At 41.0% G+C, this 22,334-nt stretch overlaps 1 protein-coding gene across 1 annotated transcript; it reads right to left on the bottom strand.

The window, feature by feature from the left end:
* Positions 1 to 621: 621 nt before the first annotated feature.
* On the bottom strand, positions 622 to 22,173 carry LOC136956808 (myosin-IIIa). The gene is made up of 30 exons (XM_067250804.1): positions 21,927 to 22,173; positions 21,266 to 21,331; positions 20,842 to 20,972; positions 18,436 to 18,538; positions 13,876 to 13,978; positions 13,577 to 13,733; positions 12,945 to 13,047; positions 12,497 to 12,622; positions 10,580 to 10,688; positions 10,060 to 10,170; positions 9,885 to 9,985; positions 9,125 to 9,211; positions 8,635 to 8,700; positions 8,406 to 8,519; positions 8,022 to 8,133; positions 7,702 to 7,745; positions 7,475 to 7,540; positions 7,230 to 7,349; positions 6,010 to 6,095; positions 5,846 to 5,893; positions 5,584 to 5,631; positions 5,182 to 5,273; positions 4,180 to 4,359; positions 3,818 to 3,945; positions 3,367 to 3,569; positions 2,772 to 2,861; positions 2,501 to 2,666; positions 2,020 to 2,376; positions 1,258 to 1,321; positions 622 to 880 (listed from the first exon to the last, which is right to left on the bottom strand). The coding sequence occupies exons 1-30, from the start codon at positions 22,026 to 22,028 to the stop codon at positions 873 to 875; spliced, it is 3,291 nt and encodes a 1,096-aa protein (XP_067106905.1). The 5' UTR covers positions 22,029 to 22,173; the 3' UTR covers positions 622 to 872.
* Positions 22,174 to 22,334: the final 161 nt, after the last annotated feature.

The following is a 22,334-nucleotide window of genomic DNA, read 5'->3' as shown; positions in this document are numbered from 1 at the left end:
ATTACCTTGCACACCAGCAAACCAAACACCAGCACAGAGCACTAGAGCAAAAACCCTGAGATCCATCAATGAAAGGAAAAAGTCCAAAAGCTGGAGAAGAAAGTGTTGTCTATCTTTGCCTTATCTCAATATCTGGTTTCCTTCTTCTAATCTTTCCAGCCTTTGCTTGTACGAATAAAAACCACTCCCTTTACAGGTAAGACCTCATTGGCTTATTCAATTATGGTCAACACACACAGCCTTTGGATAGGTTTTGTATGTTCTCAGTTTTTCTACATTTTTCAGTGTAAATTAAAAATGATAGTCATTGAAAGACTTCAGACAATTGTGTAAAAATGATTTGAATCCACAAAATACCCCATAATGAGGAACTGAAAAAACAATTTTTGAAATTGCAAATTTTAAAACACTGCACAAACACGTTTTATTACATTTTTGATTCAGTTAGTGCAAATTCTATAACATTGAAGCCCATGTGAGCAGGGAGAAGATACAAACTCCACACAGACAGGCCTCAAAGATGGCCTACCTGTGCACTGCCCCAAGCAAACCTTGGACCTCTTGCTGTGAGGTGATCAGATGAATGTGCACTCAGGCAGACACATAAGAAAAGTGGGATAATTTAAAACATGTTTATTCAGTACATGTAATAACTTAATTTACAATTAAATAGAGAAATAAACAGCTAAAACACAAATGACCCTTACATTTAAAACAACAGCCAGTAAAACTGAAATTAAAATACTATCATTTGTAAGGAGGTTTTTCCATAAAATTTGTTCAGAAGTGTTAAGACATTACAGAAAATTGTCCAGGTTATTCTGTTTTTAAATCAATGAACAGCAGCCATGAGTTAAAATACTTCCTGTGGATTAGGAATCTGCAAGAAACAAATAAATACAACATGAACAATTTTTATCTTTACTGTATTATGCCTTAATTGACTGAATTATCATGAACAGATCCATGCATTCAAGACTAGGTAGGATTAGATGTGAATATCGACAACATGTGCATGTGTAACTGGTGTCATCGCATCGCTCGTCAGTATTGCTTCCTCCCTTTCTTGCCCAAACTGGGGTTCAAACTAGGGTCCTCTTGACTCACACATGCAATGATGAACTCTCAAACAACGATTTATCCAGCTACGCCACCAAAAAGCTAGCAATTAGATGCTGCTTATACTGAGGAGCGAGCCATAACAAATGCAACTCAGTTACATATGCAGATGCACTCAAATTCTGTACCATGACCTACCAGGCCTCTTCCAAGAAGGTGTAATGTGAGGGATAGAGGACTGATCCAGACTGCCTGAGAAGTGCTGAGGAGGAGAGAGATCGAAGGGCAGGAAAGAGAGATTTAGACACTAAACCACATTTCTTTTCAAATCCCAATGGGCTTGAAAATAAAAGAATAACGTAATAGTTTACTGATACCTAACCAATTCAAAGTTGTTGTTTTTATCAGCAAATTCAAATGAACACATTGTATTGGAATATTGAAAGTCATGTCCCAGCAAGAGCTGTAGTCCTACATCATGTTGCTCTAAAATTGCTGTGGCAACTTTATTAGTAAATTCCGCGAAGGCACTTGTACTGACATGTCCGATGCGAGTGTTTATGTATCTCACAGAATGTGGCTTAAATATAATAATCCTCTATTGAGGCTCCTTGGTGATGTTTTTCTAAGGCTTGTATTACAGTTTCTCAGTCTCTGGTGGATTTCTCAGATCACAACTGAAATTCTCAAGAGTACATGTTCAAACACCACATCGAGTCACTTGTGAACGTCGTAAAAGCAATTTATCCTTCTTTTGAACAAATTGCAAATGCTGCCTGCATTATCAATGGCTCATGTTAATCAAAATAATAATACATTTTATTTTTACGGCGTCTTTCTCGGCACTCAAGAACAACTTACAGAGGTACAAAAAGCATTAAAAGCAGCAGAAAAATAAAGAATAAAATAACTTATGATATGGATCCCTGTAAAAAAGTCTTATTGATCACAATATCTCACCTGTTGCACATGCTGAATCTCCCGCATAGCCAGCCTTATAGATGGGTACAGCCTGGGAAATGTCCTCTTATTATCACCCTCACCATCATCCCCCCCAACACCTCTCCCCTGCTGGAGTCTGCCCTCCCAGCTCTCTCCCTGAGCTTCCATCCTATGTCTGCGGTCAGAGATCCGCCGAAGGACCGGAGGTCGGTTGTCAGAACTAGGATTTTGACTTGGGGGCATAAAGAGACGCTGAAACTCCTGGTGGATCTGGTCTGGTCGGGATTCTTCCTCCAACTCCTCCCCAGGCTCGAGGGACCGGGAGAAGGGGTGAATGCCATTCAGCTCCTCGTAGTCTGGCTCCTGGTCACACATCTGGAAAAAAACACATGAACAATTAATAGTTGTTGATGTCATTCTAAAATATTTCAAATTAGTATATAAACACACAGCACACACCATAACCGTGTGTATAGTCTAGTCTAGTAGTAGACCCCACCTGTCCACAGGGGCAGGTGAGCAGTTCCATTAAGGGCTTGATGCCAGTGTGGTTGTGGTATTCCACCAGGTCAGGCAGGGAAGAGTGGGCACGGTCCTCACCCAGGATCACATACTTCCCATTGGACTGCATGTCAATCATGTAGTGTCTGCAGCGGTTCTCCCCTCTGATTGGACACAGGAAGAAGTCACATGTCATGGGGTAAGAGGGTTTGGTCCCCAAAACGTTTTAGGAGTGTTTTTGACAGTGTGTGCGTTACCTTTAGCCTTACCTGTATGACAGTGTGTAACCCTTTCGGCTTTGTCCCACTCGGATCAGGAAACAGCCGACAGGCTTGTCTGTCAACAGGTCCTCAGATTGTCTATAAATCAGAGACACACCGACCAATGACAGTTAAAACTAAACAACAACCATGAACTGTCTGTTCACTGAATTCTCACACCGAATCTGAAGAACCCTGTGGAACATTTTTTATTTCCTGTCAAAATCAGCTATTACCTCATAATCTGTTCAATCCTGTCTTAGTTATCCATTCATTTGTATGTATTGCTACTGTAACTGACTGTGTTCTGATGACAGTCACAGTTCTATGATCTAGTATCCGCCTGCCTACAATAACATACAGCTATTGGCTGTATGTTCTTTGTTTTTCCCTATTCACTATAAACACTGTCCTCTGGCCTTCAGCACAGAGAGAGACATGATTGAGATCAAGCCTGGTGTTCATCTATTGTCAGAAATCCGGTACTCTCCCAATTTGCAGATTGCAAAATACTTATAAAATCCAGAACTCACCTGAACGGTCATTCCGTTAATAAAGACAGAGACTGAACCCTTTATTCGTCACCCCCCACTTTGTCTCTCACCTGCGTGTGATCATGCCATGGAACCAGCCGGGGAAGGCTCCGTCGCGCATCACCTTACGTGCCTGCGTCTCCTTAAACCAGCGAATGGTGTTCCTCCTCTTTGTGCTCCTCTCCCTGGCCCGCTCCTCTATGCTCCCTGCCTCTCCCACCAGCTCAGCCATGTGGGTGTTTAACGGGTCCAAAGCATTGTCGAAGGGAGTGGCCTTAGTGAGGGAGAATGACCGATATGAAACAAAACAGACAGAAGAGGAAGACATTGAATAGAAACTCATGGAGGTTGATGTGATAGGTTAGGATGTCATTCTGAAATCACAATAATGGAACCAAAAGTTGTAAAGGGTGGAAGTGGCAAGCCAGTGGTTGAGAATTACATGTTGATATGTTACACCACCACACTGCTATTTTGATCTTAAATCTTGTATCTTAACCACAGTCTATGATCTCAACTCACCTCAAACATTTTACAGCGGGGTCGAGGGACAGGTGCAACCTTGGGTCCCCCGATCCCAACGAGGATGGAGCGAGGCTTTGGCTGGGGCTTTTTGCTCCTGGGCAGGGGGACAGGTGGGGAGGCTGGTCCTGGGAAACACACAGGTAGGCAACAAACCATTCAAACAACCCCTGACTACAAAGCTTTTCTATTTTTGTTATCGATACTACCAATATTCCTGATCACTTCCTCAGTGATACAGATATAGAACACGAGTGACAAATATACACACACACAGAAAAAAGTTAACAAAATGCATGAAGAGATGAGAAAAACAGCATGAAGAGAGGGAAAACTAGCAGAAGAAAAGAAAAAAAACTCACTCTTGTTCTCTTGCTCCATTTCCAGACGCTTCTTTATCTCCTCCTCCAGCAATATTGTCCTCCTCCTCTCCTCCTCCTCCCTTGCTTCCCTTTCCTCCCCCTCTCTTTGGGCCTGTCTCTGTTTGCGCAATTCCACCAGCAGAGCCAGGTAAATCCTCCTGCAGCAAAAAGTGCGGTAGTCTGCAGAAAAGAGACAATTTATAGTTTTGTTTTTGCTTAAAATAAATTGAGTGGACAGTTCTCTCTTAATCTGAAGTTCCTCCCATACAATCACAGATAATAAAATGGACTCTGCGGGATCTTTGAGTTTTAGTGCTACTAGCAAGTGCATGAGTACATATTGCCGTTTGTACCACCATTGAGTCTTTAAGTCTGCCAAGACTAGATGCCAGGGTAACACTGTGTACTCAGATTCAAAAACAGTCTCTCTTTGTGCAATCATGTCCCATCATGTGCTGTTTAATTCAAGTGTTCACTATAATGTACACATCAGAAAAGAGATTTACCTTCAGGGTTCAGTCACAAAGCCAATAAAACTACACTGACTGGTTTCAGTGTCTGACTGGCAGTTGACTTTTTTGCCAAACGATAAACAAAGCCATGAACGTATAAGCTGAACTTTTGCAAGTACATACCTGTACACAGTATGACATTTGTTTCTAAAAAGTACATTAATATTAATCATTACAAGCTTATTTCTAAAGATTTGCATTCATGTCAAAAGCATTGCATCTATTGGCAAAAGGGCAAAAGCATGCTCCATGGCAGGGCTGACAAACTTTGCTCCTGGAGAGATCCTGGAGACCCTTCTGTAAAACCTTTCACCCCAACCCCAGTTGTGACAAACATGATTACGGTTGTCAACCAGCAAATGATTAGAATAGGGTGTACTGGATTTAAGTTCAAATGAAAACTTATAGGACAACAGATCTTCAGGGCAGGGTTGGTCAGCCCTGTTCTACAGTATTGAAAACATTATCATGTGCTTGGGAGGCTCATTACTTTTCTGGATGATGAGGGCTGCTCTGCCCAGTCTCTCCAGCAGCCTGGCCAAGTCGTCCTGGTGCCAGTGCTTAAAGAACAGACGAGACGAACTGCCGGAGCATAGAGAGACAGAGGAAGGAAAAAGAGAAGATTTAATAAATAAATATAAATACTAAAAGTAGCATGACTTCTTATGTAGTGCAGAGGATTGGTGCAGAGGATTACCTCCACTCCTCTAATCAAAGGGTTATTGTAAATTGTGAACCTTGACAATAAACTGACAAGAAATCTATGTGCAGCAACGCTTTTGTAAGACATTCCTAAAAGAGTCAACTGCTGACACATGTAACTGAAATCTAACAATTCAATTTATACCCAAATTAAATCCCAACATTAAATAGGTGTGGAGGGCATTCTTACCCACACTTCCAGCCATGGATCTCAGTAGTATTAAGAATGGACATGCAGCTGAGGAAAGTACAACACAAAAAAAGGGTCAAGTAACTTTGAGACCATTCTTCTAGATATGAAATAGACAACTGTATTTTGTGTTCAACTAAACAAAGTGCACTGTGAAAAGGTAAGCGTCCATGTTTTAGTTTAGGCTACCATTACATCCTCACATTTCCACAAAATACAAAGAGTACATCTATCCTTATGTATTAAATAATGAAGGGCGTACCTTTCTTTGGTAAGCGGTAAATCGGGTTTTACTAGCAGGATGTTGTACCTGGAGGAGAAGGAGACTCAGTGTGATAACAAACCTGCAGGTCAGTGTTACACCACTCATGTTACATACACAGAAATATATAACTCATTCTCTCACTCATGCACACACATACACACCTCTTTGCAAATTCTTGGAAGGTGGGCCGCCAACAGAATCCATCTCTTCGTATCCTGATGGTCTCCATTAAGCCATTATATCTCAACTGCAAAATAGAAGATGTGTGGTTCACATCAATATTACACAAGAGCCACTGGCACTTACTAAAATATCTGCACTGATTTCTTAAGCACAACACTGAAACCACCGCTCATTTTGCATTCAATTTCCATGCACCCATTTGAGTGCAATGCCAGTTCTGAACAGCAGGTGGCCATGTAGCACAGTGTCAATTCAAACAGATCAGAAAGCAGCTGGGGTCGTCTTATTTTAACAAGTGCTTAATAAAGAGTAAATAACATGCCTCAAATCAGCGACAAAGACACATGACACTTTTTGACTGACGCGTATTAAAGCTGTAAAGCTGAATCAGGGGTACATGACTAAATTATAATTGCATTCTCATGCGCTACAGATCTTGAAAAAACGATGTGAAGAGTATCTAATACTTTAATAAGAAGTAGAACTGTAATAATAATAATAATAATAATAATACTTTAATAAGAAGAACTACAAAATAAATATTAATTGAACCGCTCAAAGACTTTACAGGACCTCTAACGCCATATATGTCACTAATAGACAACACCCCTACAGGCTATACACTATAATGTTTAGAGAACAATGTCCCCTCTTCACTGTGTTAAGGATGAACCTCCTGAGGCAGAATTCCATTGACATTTACAGACAGTCAGCCAACCGGAAACCCTGTGACCTAGCAAGCTAGCGGCCTGTCTGGCTTACCAGCCACTGATTACTTTCCTTACAGAGCATAGTGGAATCACAACTATATGGTGGAGCACCCTACACCCTCACGGTTGGTCATAAAATATTTTGGAAGAAACCAGGTAAATCTAGTAGTTTTAAAACTTAACTATGTTGAGAATGAAAGAACGTGTATCCATAAAGCTAGAATATGTACTTAATTGAGTCATTAAGACATTTGATGTCGGTCATTACAGTACAATGGGACAAGACAGACAGCTCAAAAACAAGCTTCACCCGTTCATCAGGTTAAGCTAAAATGCCACTGAAAAATTGCCCTGGTTGCTGCACCTCTACAGTATAATTTGGAACTTGAAATATGGCCCCTTTAATGAAGCCAAGCCCATGTATTGTACTGTTGTATAGTAATGGTATTGTAGTGAGGATTGGTGTTGTAATGTGTTTTGTTCCTCACCTGGTCCATGACTAGCTTGCTGTCCACCTGATCTGGCAGCTTACTGCCATTGGGTTTGATACAGCGAACAAAGTGAGGATTGGCGGCAAACATTTTCTCCATCAGCACAGCCAAGGAATGCTAGAGAGATGCACAGGGTTTCATTATCCATGATTCTCTGCAGTTGGAGGCATGTGATGGAAATGCAAACTTGCTTATGGCTTTGAAATCTGTGACAGACTGATTTGCTTTCAATCCTGCCATACCTTAAACTGAGCCCCTACAGAATGTTTCCTGGTAGAATTGAAGTTGTCATCCTCTTTCTGTAGCAGCTAAAAGGAAACAAAAGCAAGATCCGTTTATAAAGAAACAAGGAAGTTAAGATAACCCCTGATGCCTACTTACTATTTTCCAGCCAGTCTGAGTTCTACTACACACACACACTATCATATGATGATTTCCTCTGTGAAATGAGACCAACAAAAGTGCCCACCTTTGCTTTGCGTGGCATCAGAGTCCCTGTTCTGGATATGGTGGCTGAAAAACACATTGAATGTGAATCACACGTGATTCGAGTTTAAGACACCAGACTGACAAGAATTAAAGTTTTAGCAAAGAGCAATAATAAATTATACCTCTGGTCTACTGGCACACACATGCATGGATAGTAGTGTATTATAGCATCATAGTACTGCAGCTAAACATACACAGTTCTAAATTAAGGGGAACTATCAGTACAATACTATTTTCAATAAGTAACCTTTAGATATTGAACTCTGAATAAAAGTAATCCCTTCAACTTCTCCTTTTCACCTGCAAAGAGCACACTGAGGAGAGGAGTAACACTGTTGATAAAGAGGCCTCGGATACTGGCTGGAATAGTGTCTCGGTTCTTCTCCAGGAAACCCATACCGTTATACTGGACCTGAGGAAAGGACACACACACAAATCACTGAAGAACAATATCACACAACAAATGATTTGAACACAAATATATCGTTACCTTGCAAAAGTAACATGCATTTTTCCTGACCGTCTAGACATTATACAATACCCCATACTGTATATTGACGAAGAAGAAAATAATGTATGATAACAAAATACAGAAATATCTCATTTGCAGGGGTGTTTCCCCCAAATGAGGGGAAACACACTACTACTACAATTTTTTTTGTTGTAGTAGCAAATGGTTGTCACCTTCCCGGCATAGTGCACCACGGTGAACAGTGGGCTGTGACTGCGCACCAGTTCGTAGTGGGGACTGCTTTTGAACTTGCTGTTCAGCTTCTCCACAAAGTTTTTATCTGAGGCCTAACAAAGAAGAAAGATGGTGGTAAGAATGTCTGTGTAAATCACTTTTGTTCAAATGAAAACACAGTCATATTTGCATGTCACGCTTTGTTTGGAGGACATTTTGCAAGGTTACCTGAGGGAAGGCACTCTGCTCGTCCAGGAGAGACAGTATGCCGATGGGCTTTGTGAGGAAGAGGTCCTGCAGGGAGAGTAAGGGACATGATTTAGGGTACAACAGCAGCTGGTCACAGACATTTGGTGACAACCAATGAAATGCATGCTAACTTGAGCGAACCAAATTCAACAAAAATTCAAATGTCTATCATGTGGCTTCAGCTAAGCTATGGAGAGATAAAATAGTTTTTGCCAAATTATACAAGTGTCTCCCCCTCTAGATACAGATAACTAACATACACAAACTTATGGTATGTTTGCATATGGCCTCTTCTGTGTCTGAACTGTAAACTAAATCATACTGTCAGCAGAGAGACAGAAAAGCATAGTGGTTTATTAGTAGAATGACAGAAGTTGCAACAGAACAAGAAAATAAATAAGGTGCAGATGAGTGTATGAGAAAGGAAACATAAGAGGTGAATATAAAGATGGTGTTGAGCATCCCTAACCAGTATAGGTTTGTTGTCTTTAAAGGCGATGTTCTCCCATTGGATCCCTTCTTCTTTGTATTCATTCTGTTCCATCAGGAAGATATGCTGAAGAGTAAAAAACACCATGACATGGTTATGCTTGACCCAAAAGTAAAGATATTAACTAACATCCCCTTTTCTGATTAACATCCCATTCCAAAACAGAGGGTCCAAAGAGGTCTGATGCAGTAAGAACATAGAGGAGGTTAGGGAGTAAGGATACAGCTGGGTGTTATTGCTGTCTGGCCTGTTTGTACTGTAGCACATGCATTAGTGCAGTGGTATAGAGCTGACTGAAAATGCGGGTACTTGCACATCATTTTTCTGTGGTGATTAATGGCAGAGGTGAAGATACTTGTGTGTATATATATATATATATATATATATATATATATATATATATATATATATATATATATATACACACACACACATTATACAAGTATCTTCACCTCTGCCATTAATATATATCACGCGTGTGTATATATATATATACACACGCGTACACACCCTGTACCTAACCTTAAAACTACTAACCTAAAAAGCATCAAAATCTTCTCACACACACGGCCTGTGTTACCCGCACATTTGTGTTAGTATTTTAGGTCAATAGCTTTTGTTTAAGAGTTTGGGTTGTAACATATCTTTTCAAGTCCTTCTAAAATGACAGTTAAAGCATGCATGCCTGGGCCCCTTAATAACAGGGCAACTTCCGTCTGCTGCTTCTATTTATACTTACATGGTTAAAGAAGAACTGCAACTGTTCATTTGCCAGATTTATGCAAAGCTGCTCAAAACGGTTGACAGCAAAATTTTCAAATCCAAAAATGTCAAGAATACCTGGAAAAAATAAAAATGTTAGTGGAATATCTACATACTGAAAAAGAAACCTTTTAGAAGGTTTATAAACTCACCTATTTCATGCATCTCAAGATCAACATTTGGAGCCAGAAGTTCGTTGATCTTGCTGACTATCCAACCAAACACTCTCCCATAGGCCACTTTAGCTATAGAATCCCTAGCATCTGTATTTGCAAAAACATGAACAAAACTTAAAAGCAGCATGTGTGACAAACATGATTTACATGGCTTCTCAATTGGCAACTTAAGTTGAGAAAATTCAGAAGTTTTTGGCATGGTAGAGACAATTTGTCCATAGTTTGTAAGTTATTTATGTGAGACATGCCCCCAGACAATTATATCCTAGATTTTGCATGTATCCATCTAGACATGCAGAACACAAATTATGTCAAATCCAGAAAGAAAAACATTAAAAGCTATGCAAATACCATCCCATTACTCTCTGGGATCAGTTTCACAAAGGAACTGTGCTCTCGGGCAGCCCTAGTGACTAGGGCAATTGAATCATTGAGGGTCTGTTTTAAGTGTACTCCTTTAATGTGCTGACATTGAAAAGACTGTCTTGGTTCTCACCTTCAGCTTGCTGCTGGTTATGAAGTCTTCGGATGACCTCACCTCGAGTCATGGTCAGGGTACAGGTCAAACTCCTCAGTAGCTCCTCCTCCTGAACCCCAAACTGACCCTGGGGGCCCAAACACATGCACGCACGCACACACACACACAACTGTCAACAGACTCCCTGAGCTCTTTCCACAATAAGATAATGAAGATGTTAATTCACAGCATGTTGCACTGCCTTGCTATTACTGCTAACAATATCTGACGTTGTACAAAAGTTAGTTCCGACCATGTAATTTGATTGGACGAGGCATTCCAGTGTGGATATTTATCAATAACAGGATGCCTTATAACTATGGAAACCTTTACCCTGCTACTTCTAACTTGAGGTTGTGCATTATTGTTGAATATCAGCACGGCTGCAGTCACCTGTGGCCTCGCTTCTACGACCCAATCACAGATCTGCTGATATTCATCAATAATGCAATCCCTCATGTGATATTGCTTAATTAACTACTGCCTTGTACTGTGACAGGCATTACTTGTAAGGAATAGAATACACATTGTGCAACAGTTTACCCTGAGAGAAGTAGGAACAAAAAGCCCTCAAACTTTCTGGTGACTCATTTTACTGCAACATTGTATATTATTTTGTATCATCATGTATATTTTGTATTATGCTTGTCAATACAGCTATAACAGCCATTTCCCCCGGGATGAAGAAAGTACTAGTGAACTCTCTCTCTGACTAGAACATGTTAATCATCCCTACAAGACGGCCGTGAAACTTACGTGTCGTTGGGCAAGACACTCCACCCTACTTGCCTCTGGGGGGAATGTCCCTGTACTTACTGCAAGTCGCTCTGGATAAAAGCGTCTGCTAAATGACTAAATGTTACAACAAAATGCAAGGAGTGGACGAGGGCTGGCTGATCCAGTTTAATCTTAGAAGTGTTGTTCACAGTTACTCACTCCCAACATAGCCTTGTGACCTTTAATGGCTATTTTGTCTTATCAGACCAAGCCAGATGAGGCTCAAGCTCTGCTTTAAAAAGGGTGTGGATGGTAGAGGGGGAAGGGCAGTGATTCATTAATGGTTGTAGAATGGGTTTGCGATCAGGCATGCACATGGTTACCTGTTAAATAGGGTTTCATGTTTTCTAGCGCACTATACAATAGCTGATGAACACATTCACAAAAACGTGCAAAAGGTACACTATGAAGTATATGTGCTAAATAGACAAATGGGTATGTACATCGTTTGCACAAATACATTTCAGATGGAAAGATTATAGATCAATATGCGGGTAGAGGACTGTAACAATTAAATCAACAATAATCTTTACCCAATGTACACTCAATGTAAAGTTTTTGGTTGGTGTACTCTACATAAACACACCCCTCTGGCTTTCGAGCACACACCCTTCATTCACCGCATGACTGCTGCACATGACGAATATGTCAAACAGAAACCATCCTCCCTTTATCTAGCACCAACCTTTGAATCATCTGAACATTTCACAACCAACCATATACTGTCGGGTAAACTGTGTTGTTATGTATAAAAACATGCACTACCATTTTAAGAGGAAGTGATGAAGGCAAAAACATAGAGGGAACATCATTTATGGTCTGTAAAAAGTTAGTTCTTCTAACCAGGCCAATAAAAACAGGAGTGTCTGATAACAAAAGAATGACTAATGTAATGGGAGAATAAGTAGCAATGACAGGACTTAACCTTCCTAATCAATCCAAAAATCTTACCAAATCATCCCATACAGATCCAAAGAGAATTGAGAAGAATATAAACTATCCCAACAAGTTTACCCCCCACCCACCCAAAACATACCAACTTAATCCAAATAACCAACCTTAGTATCCCAACCAGCCTAAAAGAGCCAGACTGACTGAAAGTTGTAGAGCGTGACTTACAGCAGTAGCTTTGAGCCAGCCCATGGACTTGTCTGTGACCTTGACACCATCTGTGTCGGTGGGTTCAAACATAATGTTGCCTAGAGACAGGATTCCTGCCAGAATGGTCATCATGTCCACCTTCTCCTGGATAGATGACAAAATACAGATCTTTCATTTGTCAAGCATATCAATCATTCAAGGAAATCAATTGACTGATTCACTGTTTTCGGAAATACAAAACTGTCAATAGAAAAAAACAAAATAAAGATTTGGCAAATTAGAAAATAAACTAATTGTCCTCGTTCATCAAAAACAATTCACCTACTGCAGCTCCTATGAGGAAACTACAAACACACCAAGGAAAACATAGTAGAAGCATGTAGAAAGGTACATAGTACCCGTACAATTCGGCAATTCATTTGTGTAAACAGTGAGGATTGTAATACCCAGTTGTCTGAGGTTTTACCTGTTCCTCGAAGCCCACCATATCCATGGCGTTGCAAACCTCGCGATACTTCTTGTTCCACCTGCTCCCCATAGCTTCAGAACCGAAGCGGCCGTCCAGATACCTAACATATATTCTGATTTGTTCATTTTTGTACAGATTCTATAGACAAAAGTATCACTTCCAGACAGCCAACAAATATATACAAACAATCCTACACAGGCATGTGAACAGTAGTAGAAGTACGCATACCAGGGTTTCCCGCAGAAAATGTGTTAGTTAAGGTTGTAGGGTTTGCCGTCAGACCAGGGGGGGGGTAGTTTGTGCGATAGACTAATGCAGGGGGACTAATGCAGAGTAACACGGCGGATATCGCTATTAAAAAATTAAATAATACTTTTTGGCGACGTAGTTAAGGCGGCAGGCGTGTTGCTTAGGCGGCCACCTTAACTGAAAAGTGCTGCAGGAAACCCTGCATACCACAGTCTTACAGAACTTTCTATGATGCATTCACACAGGCTTCCTTTCTAATACTCTACACGAGGGTACATGCACAAACTACCATCAGCTATCGGCGATGGACGCAGTGACAGTTGACAACATTTTGAATTTGAAAATGTGCTCCTTTTGCCCAACCCTAGGCTGAGACCCACCTGTACTGTGTAGGATCCAGAAGTCCGTACATCTCCTTGTCATCTGGTGAGATGCCTGCAAGCATGAAGTAGAAGATATGGAAGTTCTTCTCTCCTTCATCCTGGTGGACCACACGAGACTTCTCCAACAGATACTCGTTGATCTTGGCACCTTTTACTATTGAGACAGAGACAGACACAGTGACGACAAATACAATAACCCTACCAAGGGAGAAGAAAGCTTACACAACTGGTAGGCAAACACACAGAGCTGCTCACACATGATCAACACAAGGTCCATACACAAATATGTGACCCACCTGAAGAGTTGTAGAAGCGCAGCTGAATGTATTTTCCAAAACGACTGCTGTTGTCATTCATGACCGTCTGGGCATTGCCAAAAGCTTCTAGAAGAGGATTCACCTAAGGATGACAAAACACAACATTATTAAAGTAGAGGAACTCAGATGGTTGTCGACCGGAAAAGGGTGGAGTGCAATCTCCGGGTCGGGGAGGAGATCTTGACCCAAGCAGAGGAGTTCAAGTATCTCGGGGTCTTGTTCACGAGTGAGGGAAGGATGGAGCGCAAGATCGACAGGCGGATCGGTGCGGCATCCGCAGTGATGCGGGCTCTGCATCGGTCCGTCGTGGTGAAGAAGGAGCTGAATCGAAAGGCGAAGCTCTCTATTTACCAGTCGATCTACGTTCCTAACCTCACCTATGGTCACGAACTGTGGGTAGTGACCGAAAGAACGAGATCGCGAATACAAGCGGCCGAAATGAGCTTTCTCCGCAGGATGTCCGGGCTCTCCCTTAGAGATAGGGTGAGAAGCTCGGTCATCCGGGAGGGGCTCAGAGTAGAACCGCTGCTCCTCCACGTCGAGAGGAGCCAGCTGAGGTGGCTCTGGCATCTGATCAGGATGCCTCCTGGACGCCTCCCTGGTGAGGTGTTCTGGGCACGTCCCACTGGGAAGAGGCCCCGGGGAAGACCCAGGACACGCTGGAGGGACTATGTCTCTCGGCTGGCCTGGGAACGCCTGTGTCCCCCAGGAAGAGCTGGTGGAAGTGGCCGGGAGAGGGAAGTCTGGGCCACCCTGCTTAGGTTGCTGCCCCCGCGACCCGACCCCCGGACAAGCGGCAGATAACAAACGAACGAACTCAGATCCTAGTACTATGGCTTGAAATAATTGTCTGAAGCCTAGTAACATGGCTGGAATCTTTTTTTTAAACACCGTGAAACGCTTATGGAAACACTTGAACAAATTGATTTAAATATAAACGGATCAACTTAGTACAACCTATGGAGTAAATATAGTCCATACTCTCCGTCCATTTGGAAAGTGTTACAGAACCCTCTGCTGTCACTCTAGTGGGTTCAGAAACAGCTTCTTTCCCTCAGCTGTCCACCTTCTGAACTTGGGACTCAAGCGCTGACCACTCTCAGTAACCTTCCTTAGGTTTATTGCACTACACCGTTTTTGCATTTTAACTACTTAATCTGTACTTCAGCACATGTTTCTTGCCTCAATATACTGCACTATTAAGGACAGATGATAGAACAGTAATGTGTCTGAAGATATTGCACACCATCTTTTCACAAGTTGAACCAGTAACACAGGATCTCCTCTTAACTGAAAATGTGTGGAAATGTTTCAACTGGCCCTATCAAAGCTAGTTTATATGGGCCAGGCAACTGAGCTTGGTTCAGATCAAAAGAACACAGAAAACCAGTAAACAGTAGGTGGAAATGGAAAACTTGAAATTGCAAAAAGGCCTACTCCCTAATAGCTCCACTATACTGGAAGAATGTGTCCTGCTAGCCACTCCTTCTGTGACTTTGTGCTAAGGTACGCAAGGGAGCAAGGTATATGCACTGGTTCCACCTGAAGGAGGGCTCTGTATTTATTTATATATACTGATTACATGCAACGATGGAGTTCAAGTCTGAAATGCCTAGTGTTCCCTTGAATTAGCTGGAAGACATTCAATTAGGTCTAGGATAGTATTTGGCTACATACTGTCTGTACCTCAGATTAATTAAATGATGTACTCACCATCTACATATAGGCTGTAGATGTAGTGTGTGTAACACACACACGCACACGCACACACACGTTCCTGACCCCAGTGCAGTGTAGTTCACAGCCATGGAACAACTCACTTCAACTGGAGTTTAAATGCATTTTCTAGGAAGAGCCATTGGAATTTTCCACACTTCCTCAAGTTTTAGGGGGCCCACATCATCTCCTCTCCTACTGAGAATTTCTCCTGGCACAAAATCATGCGAAAATGAAGACTGTTGAGTCATCGGTAAAGTCAGAGTATTTACCAAACACAAACAGGGAAGCTATGGGATGTAAAGACAGAAGCAAAAAACATTCTGTTTTGAAATATCAAGTCAGTATCGAGTGGTTGAAAGGGGTTAGAAAAATTGCTATTGGTTGACTCAGAAGAGTGATAGGTTTGATTGTTAGGAACAGCTCAAATATAGAGATCTATAGGTTCGAATTGCATTTGAGGTTCAAAGGGGCTAGAATAATCTCCCTTTCCTCCCAATGGGTTGTCGCCAATCTATCAAAAATCCAAGGTTATTGTTGATGTTTGTATTACATTTTTATGGGAAATGTACAGAAAGACATGAGATAGGAGAATAGTACAAGCCTTAATCCATATAAACTACTTTGTTTACATAGCCTTGGAGCATACTTTGAGCTAATATTCCAGACAGAAAAAGACAGGGGCAGTTCCGTTACATCTCATCTAGCAAATCTCCATAGCGTCCAATTTCCTTCTAAGGATAATACAATTTCCTCTTTACAACAGCATAAATAGTTCAAAAGAAAAAAGCACAACCCCAGGTTCGTAAAACTAAGCTAATTTTTTTTACATACCTAATCGGAGACTATTAGTTTTTCACAATTGTTAACACACAAAAAGCAAAAATTTGGCACAATTTTCACAACCTTAACTTCATGTACCAATTGCTCGACCCAATTTGGCACTACTTCACACTCCCTTATCTGCATTAGACTCTGACTTTCCTTGTTTACACACTGATGTCAATTACACATCACCTTGTTGTCAAAACACTACACACAATGTTCAGTTGTTGCACACACTTCTCAAGTAAAGTCTCAAAGCATCAACCTACAACACACAAATATTCAAATCTCTAAACACTCAGGTCTGGTGAGCAATTTGCGATCAGGACTGCAGCATATAAAGGGCCTTGAGCCTCTGTTTTGTTTGGTGAACAATGGAGAATTTAGAACATATCAACAACCAGAGAAGGACAGGGATAAGAGTGAGAGGAGGACAAGGAAGAGGATTACAAGGAGGAGGAGGAAGAGGAGGACGACAAGGAGAAGGAGGATGAGGAGGAGGAAGAGGAGAAGAAGGAGAAGAAAGAAGAAGGAGAACGGTGATCTCTAATGAGATTCGGGCCACCATGGTTGACCATGTGCTCAACCATGGTTTGAGCATGAGGGAGGCTGGCCAGAGGGTCCAACCAAATCTCAGCCGCTTCACAGTTGCTGCCATCATTACAAACTTTAGAATGGAGAACATGTGTGAATTATATTTGCCTTGTGTACTGAAATACTGCATATCAATAGAAGTGTGCTCACTGTATTTGTATTTTGCAGGACTGAAAGATAACCACACCGTGGAGGAAGAACATGCACTTTCACAGCCGAACAGGAGACTGACATTGTGAAAATGGTTCGTGAAAACAACACTATCACACTCCGACAGATACAAACCAGGATCCTGACTGACCATGCCACATTCAGAAACATCCAGACCGTCAGCCTCTCTACACTGGACCGTGTTCTCCGCAGGAATGCCATGGGATGAAACAAGTGTACAGGGTCCTAGTCGACCGGAACACAGACCACATCAAGGAGTTACGGCAAGAGTTTGTGCTTGTAAGTCCCATACATTCAGCACTGACATTGTCATTCATATGGTGTGTTCCATTTTTAGAATTGTGTTTTCAATTTTGCACTACTGTGTGCTGTGAATGCTTGGTAGTGTGCAGCAAACGCTTATTGTGTGTACTGTTATGAATGGTATGTATGTTTCATTTGAAAATATGGCTGTGTGTACCAAATGAGAACAGAGTTGCATGTTGTGAACAGGCAAGAGATTTGATGGCAAAGAGTCATCTTGCAAATGGAGTGTCAGGTTTAGCATTTTGTGTGTGAGGTTTTCAGTTTTGTGTGTGCAGTTTTGAGAAAGCCGTTATTGTTTTGAGAAACGTGTGTTAACAATTGTGAAAAACTGTAACAGTTTGGTATTGAACCTCAATAATCCTTCCACCAAACACTCCTTGGTTGGCTGCTTAAAGTCAATGAACAAACTCTGCTTGTAATGTAGAAAAACGCATTTCTGGACTAGATGACGTTGAGCACGTTACAACCTGTAAGGCAGTGCTACAAGTCCAACCAGAAAATCTACTTGAGTAAAGGCAGTACAAACATACAGGGTTGTCATAAATTAATCAACATTTTGGGATATGACGTGAATACAGCTCAGTGGTAGAGCAGCTGACCACAGATCAAGACACAGCCCATGCCTTACTTCACAGGCAAACATACACAGACTTGTAAAACTGACAAACACACCATAATCTCACATCACACCAGCCTACTCCCTAAAGTACTATTGATATTACTTACCAATGTTGTAAATTACTTACAACATTTTGGGATATGATGTGAATACAGCTCAGTGGTAGAGCAGCTGACTACAGATCAAGAGGTACACCCGCCTTACAACCAGCCTGCTCCCTACATTACTATTGATATTACTTACCCTTATAAAGGGTAAGAGGACTACATTGCTGCTTGGTTATTCTTCATTTTTATACAATATTCTACCTGTAGTATCTGTTGTTCCAGTTGGGAGTTGGCCGTACATAACTCCATGATCTGTCGGAGCAGTAGCTTGGTGCTCTCAGTCTTTCCAGCTCCACTCTCTCCACTGTAAAAAACAAACAAAACAACAACACATACATTTAAAATACTGTATTGAAAAGAAAAAAACATGATATCCACAATGCCATGCTAGCTAGGCCTGAACATGCTTGTTCACAAACAAGTTGAGACTGCTACTGATCCAGGACTGGAAATAATTTGGCAGCCAAATTACCAGAGCCATGTATGCTTGCCTACCAAGCTGATAAACAATTGATATTAATTCACCCTAAAAAGGTTTTTTGCATGAGGCTCACAAATGTGCACATGCTTTCTTGTGTGTGTACAAACATGTTTAGAATACTTCTAATACTTTGATTCCAAGGCCATGGTCACTAATGTGTGGGAGTCATTTCCCCTAACTGATAACGTATAAAGCACAACACAATTTTCTGTGTTCAGAGGTTGTCGGAAGTTAGACAGAGCCAATATCAACTAAGGGGAATAGGTATATAAAAAACAAAACCTAGGTATATGCATATACTTTGAAAAATTGTTAATAATGGCTGAAATAAACACACTACTACCACCACTACTACTACATTCTTTTATCACCAATGGCAACTATCGCTTTAGCCCGTTACACACCCTGAGTGGCTGACCGGTTCATTGGTCAGTGACATTGTTGTTACCCAGGGTGACAGGGCCCATTCAAAGGCTGCTGGAACCAAGAGGCCAGTGTGCTTTACACACAATGAGAGAAAGGCTAAATAACCCAGATGTATGGATGGAGAAAAGTACACACGTCTTTGTTTATGCAATGTTAGGGTCAACCTATCCTATCGCCCAGACAGAAACTGGAGGCTGCCCACAAAAAAAATCACAAAGCATGAGAAGACTTTTTGTAAATTAGTTCAGTAGACCTGGTTGCTGGTTAAAAACAACTGCCAATTTGGAATACTAACTCATTGAAATCTTGCATTTATAGCTACATGTCACTAAATAATTGTTTTCCCCCCCCAGATAGAAATTCCCTGCAACACTTCTGGAAAGGGTTTATAACCTAAGCTGGCCCCCTTACATTTCTGGCTTGCAGTGCATAAATGCAGTCGTCCCCCTCAGAGGTTTGTGTGGTGAGAGAGTTAAAAAAATAACTGGGCTCTGAGATTAGGGTTAACGTGAACTTTGATTAAAAATGTAAAGTAAGCAACTAAATTAGAAACATCGCTAAATTTCACAAATACTAGTAGAAGAGTGCACTGAAATTGCTGTTGATCTGATTTGAGGACAGCTCATGCTTTCTTCAGCACACGCATAGCTAATCTATGGGAATGTTGAACAAAAAGAAGACATTTGCAATTTTACAAACTGTGTTTTAGAGTTTTGATACTGCTGCTTATTTTGATCATTACATGCTCATTTACAACAACTACCAGTTTTGAAGCCAGAAATAAATTATGTGTGTGTGTGTGTGTGTGTGTGTGTGTGTGATATATATATATATATATATATATATATATATATTTAAAAAATATATATACTTTCACCTTTGACAGCAGGCTCTAAACTCTTCACTGCTGCTAAATCCATTGAGCTGAACTTCCTTTCCTCAGCCATGTTTACAGTGGTTGTGCAGTAGGTTTATGCAAGGGCAGTGTTTCAGTGTAAGCTACATCCTTAGGGAGATATTCACATATTACAGTGGAAAACCTCTGCTTGATTCTGGAGTCACATGTAAACCAAACCAAGCCTCCCTCCTACAGTGGAAAAGTAATTATGGTTTCATAAAACTGCTGAAATATCATTTTAAGGATTTCTTTTTTTCCTGTAGAGGACATCTTGGATAGGTTACCACCCAACAATTATGAGAAATGTAGGTTGCTAATAAGTGGCGGATGAAGAGTGGTAAGAGAATGAGAACAAGACAGCAAGGGAAAGTGGAAATTAATGAGAATAAACAGATGGTGATGAAAAATACTGGTGCAACCAAACAAAACTCAATTTAGCCAGGCACACAAGAAAAACTGTGTTTCCTCAACAACTTATTCAGACAATTGCCTATTCAAGATGAAAGGTCATGCTGACATGACAAGACTGGTGTTTTTGTGACCACAAAAAAAAAAAAAAACACCAGCTAGCCCAACTGCAGCAATGCTAATGCATGCATATCCACTGACAACATCTTCATACAGCAGACCTGCAAGTTCTTACTATAAATCATTTATTGTATCCATCCATATGGTGAAAGGAGGGTCGCATTGTTATTATAATGCTTTAACTGAGATTAAATGGATTGCATAAGCCTGGGCTGGGCAGGACATGGTTGCATTGGTTTGAGTATTCTTCACATTATCATACTGTAGCACCCACCTGATAACAATACACTGGTTCTGTGGTTCTGTGGCCAGACGTCCAAGCATGGACTGGTAGGCTCTGTCTGCCACAGCGAATATGTGAGGTGGTAGTGAACTTTTCTCATGGCACTTGTAGCTCTCTGACACCTGTGGCCAGATTCAGGCAAGATTTTAGGGAAGGAAATAAAACTATCACTTTTCATTTGTTACACAATTAGTGTCCCTATAAAATACAGAGAACTGGGAAAATGTTGTTCAACAAAATATACTGTAAAGTGTGGATGTATATCCCTGACAAATGCACTCCTACAGGGCAGGAATGTTTGATTGCAGACAAAGGGGAGAATTAGCCTTGTCAGACTGAGTCATGAACAGGCCAGCCTTGAGGAGAACCTGCCAGCTCAACTAAACCAGTCTGTTTGTCTTGTGGGAGTACTTACTTTTTTCTCATAAAGAGGGAGATATTTAAAGGGATTGATGGCCACCAAGATGTCCCCAATGTAGGTCTGAAGAAGGGCAGCATGAAAGATAAATAAATGTTAGTTTACAAGCAACGGCTGACGTATTTTCATACAAATCTTTTATATTTTTCACAAACAGAAAATAATCCCTCGGTGAGATTCCAGTAAACCCTCACTAAATATTGGTTGATAAACTGCACCTACCAAAACAGAGATGAAAAAAAAGCTTTGCTTGAAAGAATTTAGCAACGTTTTAAAAGCACTGGGAGCTAAACGCAATAGAGGTGCAATCATGTAGGCTAATCATATTGCAATGAACCGGTGTTTGGTCAAAAAGTATGTGCAGATCTAGTAGCTTTTCTTTTTACCCATTTCTCAAAGCCATCATGAATGGCACTATGAAACAAATACCAAGACAGGGCAAATGGTCTATAATTTGCCTTGACGTGGAACGTACGGCACTTGAAAAAGAAGAGATAATTTAGTAGACTATCCTATGAATGCAAATCTCAAATATCAACCTCTAACATTTAGCTGTCGTCGCAGGATATGAATGTCTGTTTTTCTAAAAGGACTTTCAAATGTGGGTGAAACAGCAGAGTTCACGTGAAATTTTAAGCCTAGCTGTTTGTTCACTCACATAGATGCGATCTTGATTAAAACGTCGAGTCAGGGACTCCAACAAACTCTTCTCATCTAAGTCCGACAAGGCTGCCAAATCTTCACAGAGCGACTCCTCCATTGCTTAAATTTAAGGAGAATTTAAAACACACTTGCTAGGCTTCAAAAATGTTCCAAAACTTGACTGAAACCATAAGCGGACCATTAAGCCCCTGCTTGTGGAACAGCAGCAAAGTTTAAACCGCAGTGACCGACTGTATGCTGCGTATAGTGTGCAGTTCAAATCACATTCTATCTCCCTCGGAACTGAAAAGCTAAATTGCGAAAGGTTTGTTTGTTCCCGCCCCTTTCTTACAGACAGAGCGCTTTAACCAATTTCTTCCAACTTCAAATTTTAATCCAGAAGAAATCCAAAATAATGCCTACC

The sequence above is a fragment of the Osmerus mordax genome, chromosome 14, assembly GCF_038355195.1.
Source record: "Osmerus mordax isolate fOsmMor3 chromosome 14, fOsmMor3.pri, whole genome shotgun sequence".
Lineage (NCBI taxonomy): Eukaryota > Metazoa > Chordata > Actinopteri > Osmeriformes > Osmeridae > Osmerus > Osmerus mordax.
This window is presented reverse-complemented; position numbering and strand designations above follow the sequence as displayed.

Coding starts and splice junctions, on each gene's coding strand:
- LOC136956808 (XM_067250804.1), bottom strand. CDS start 22,028: ATGGAGGAGTCGCTCTGTGAAGATTTGGCAGCCTTGTCGGACTTAGAT. Junction 7,746..8,021: donor CCTCAGTGTGCTCTTTGCAG/GTGAAAAGGAGA, acceptor TGTGTTTTTCAG/CCACCATATCCAGAACAGGG. Junction 2,667..2,771: donor GGTTACACACTGTCATACAG/GTAAGGCTAAAG, acceptor GTGTCCAATCAG/AGGGGAGAACCGCTGCAGAC.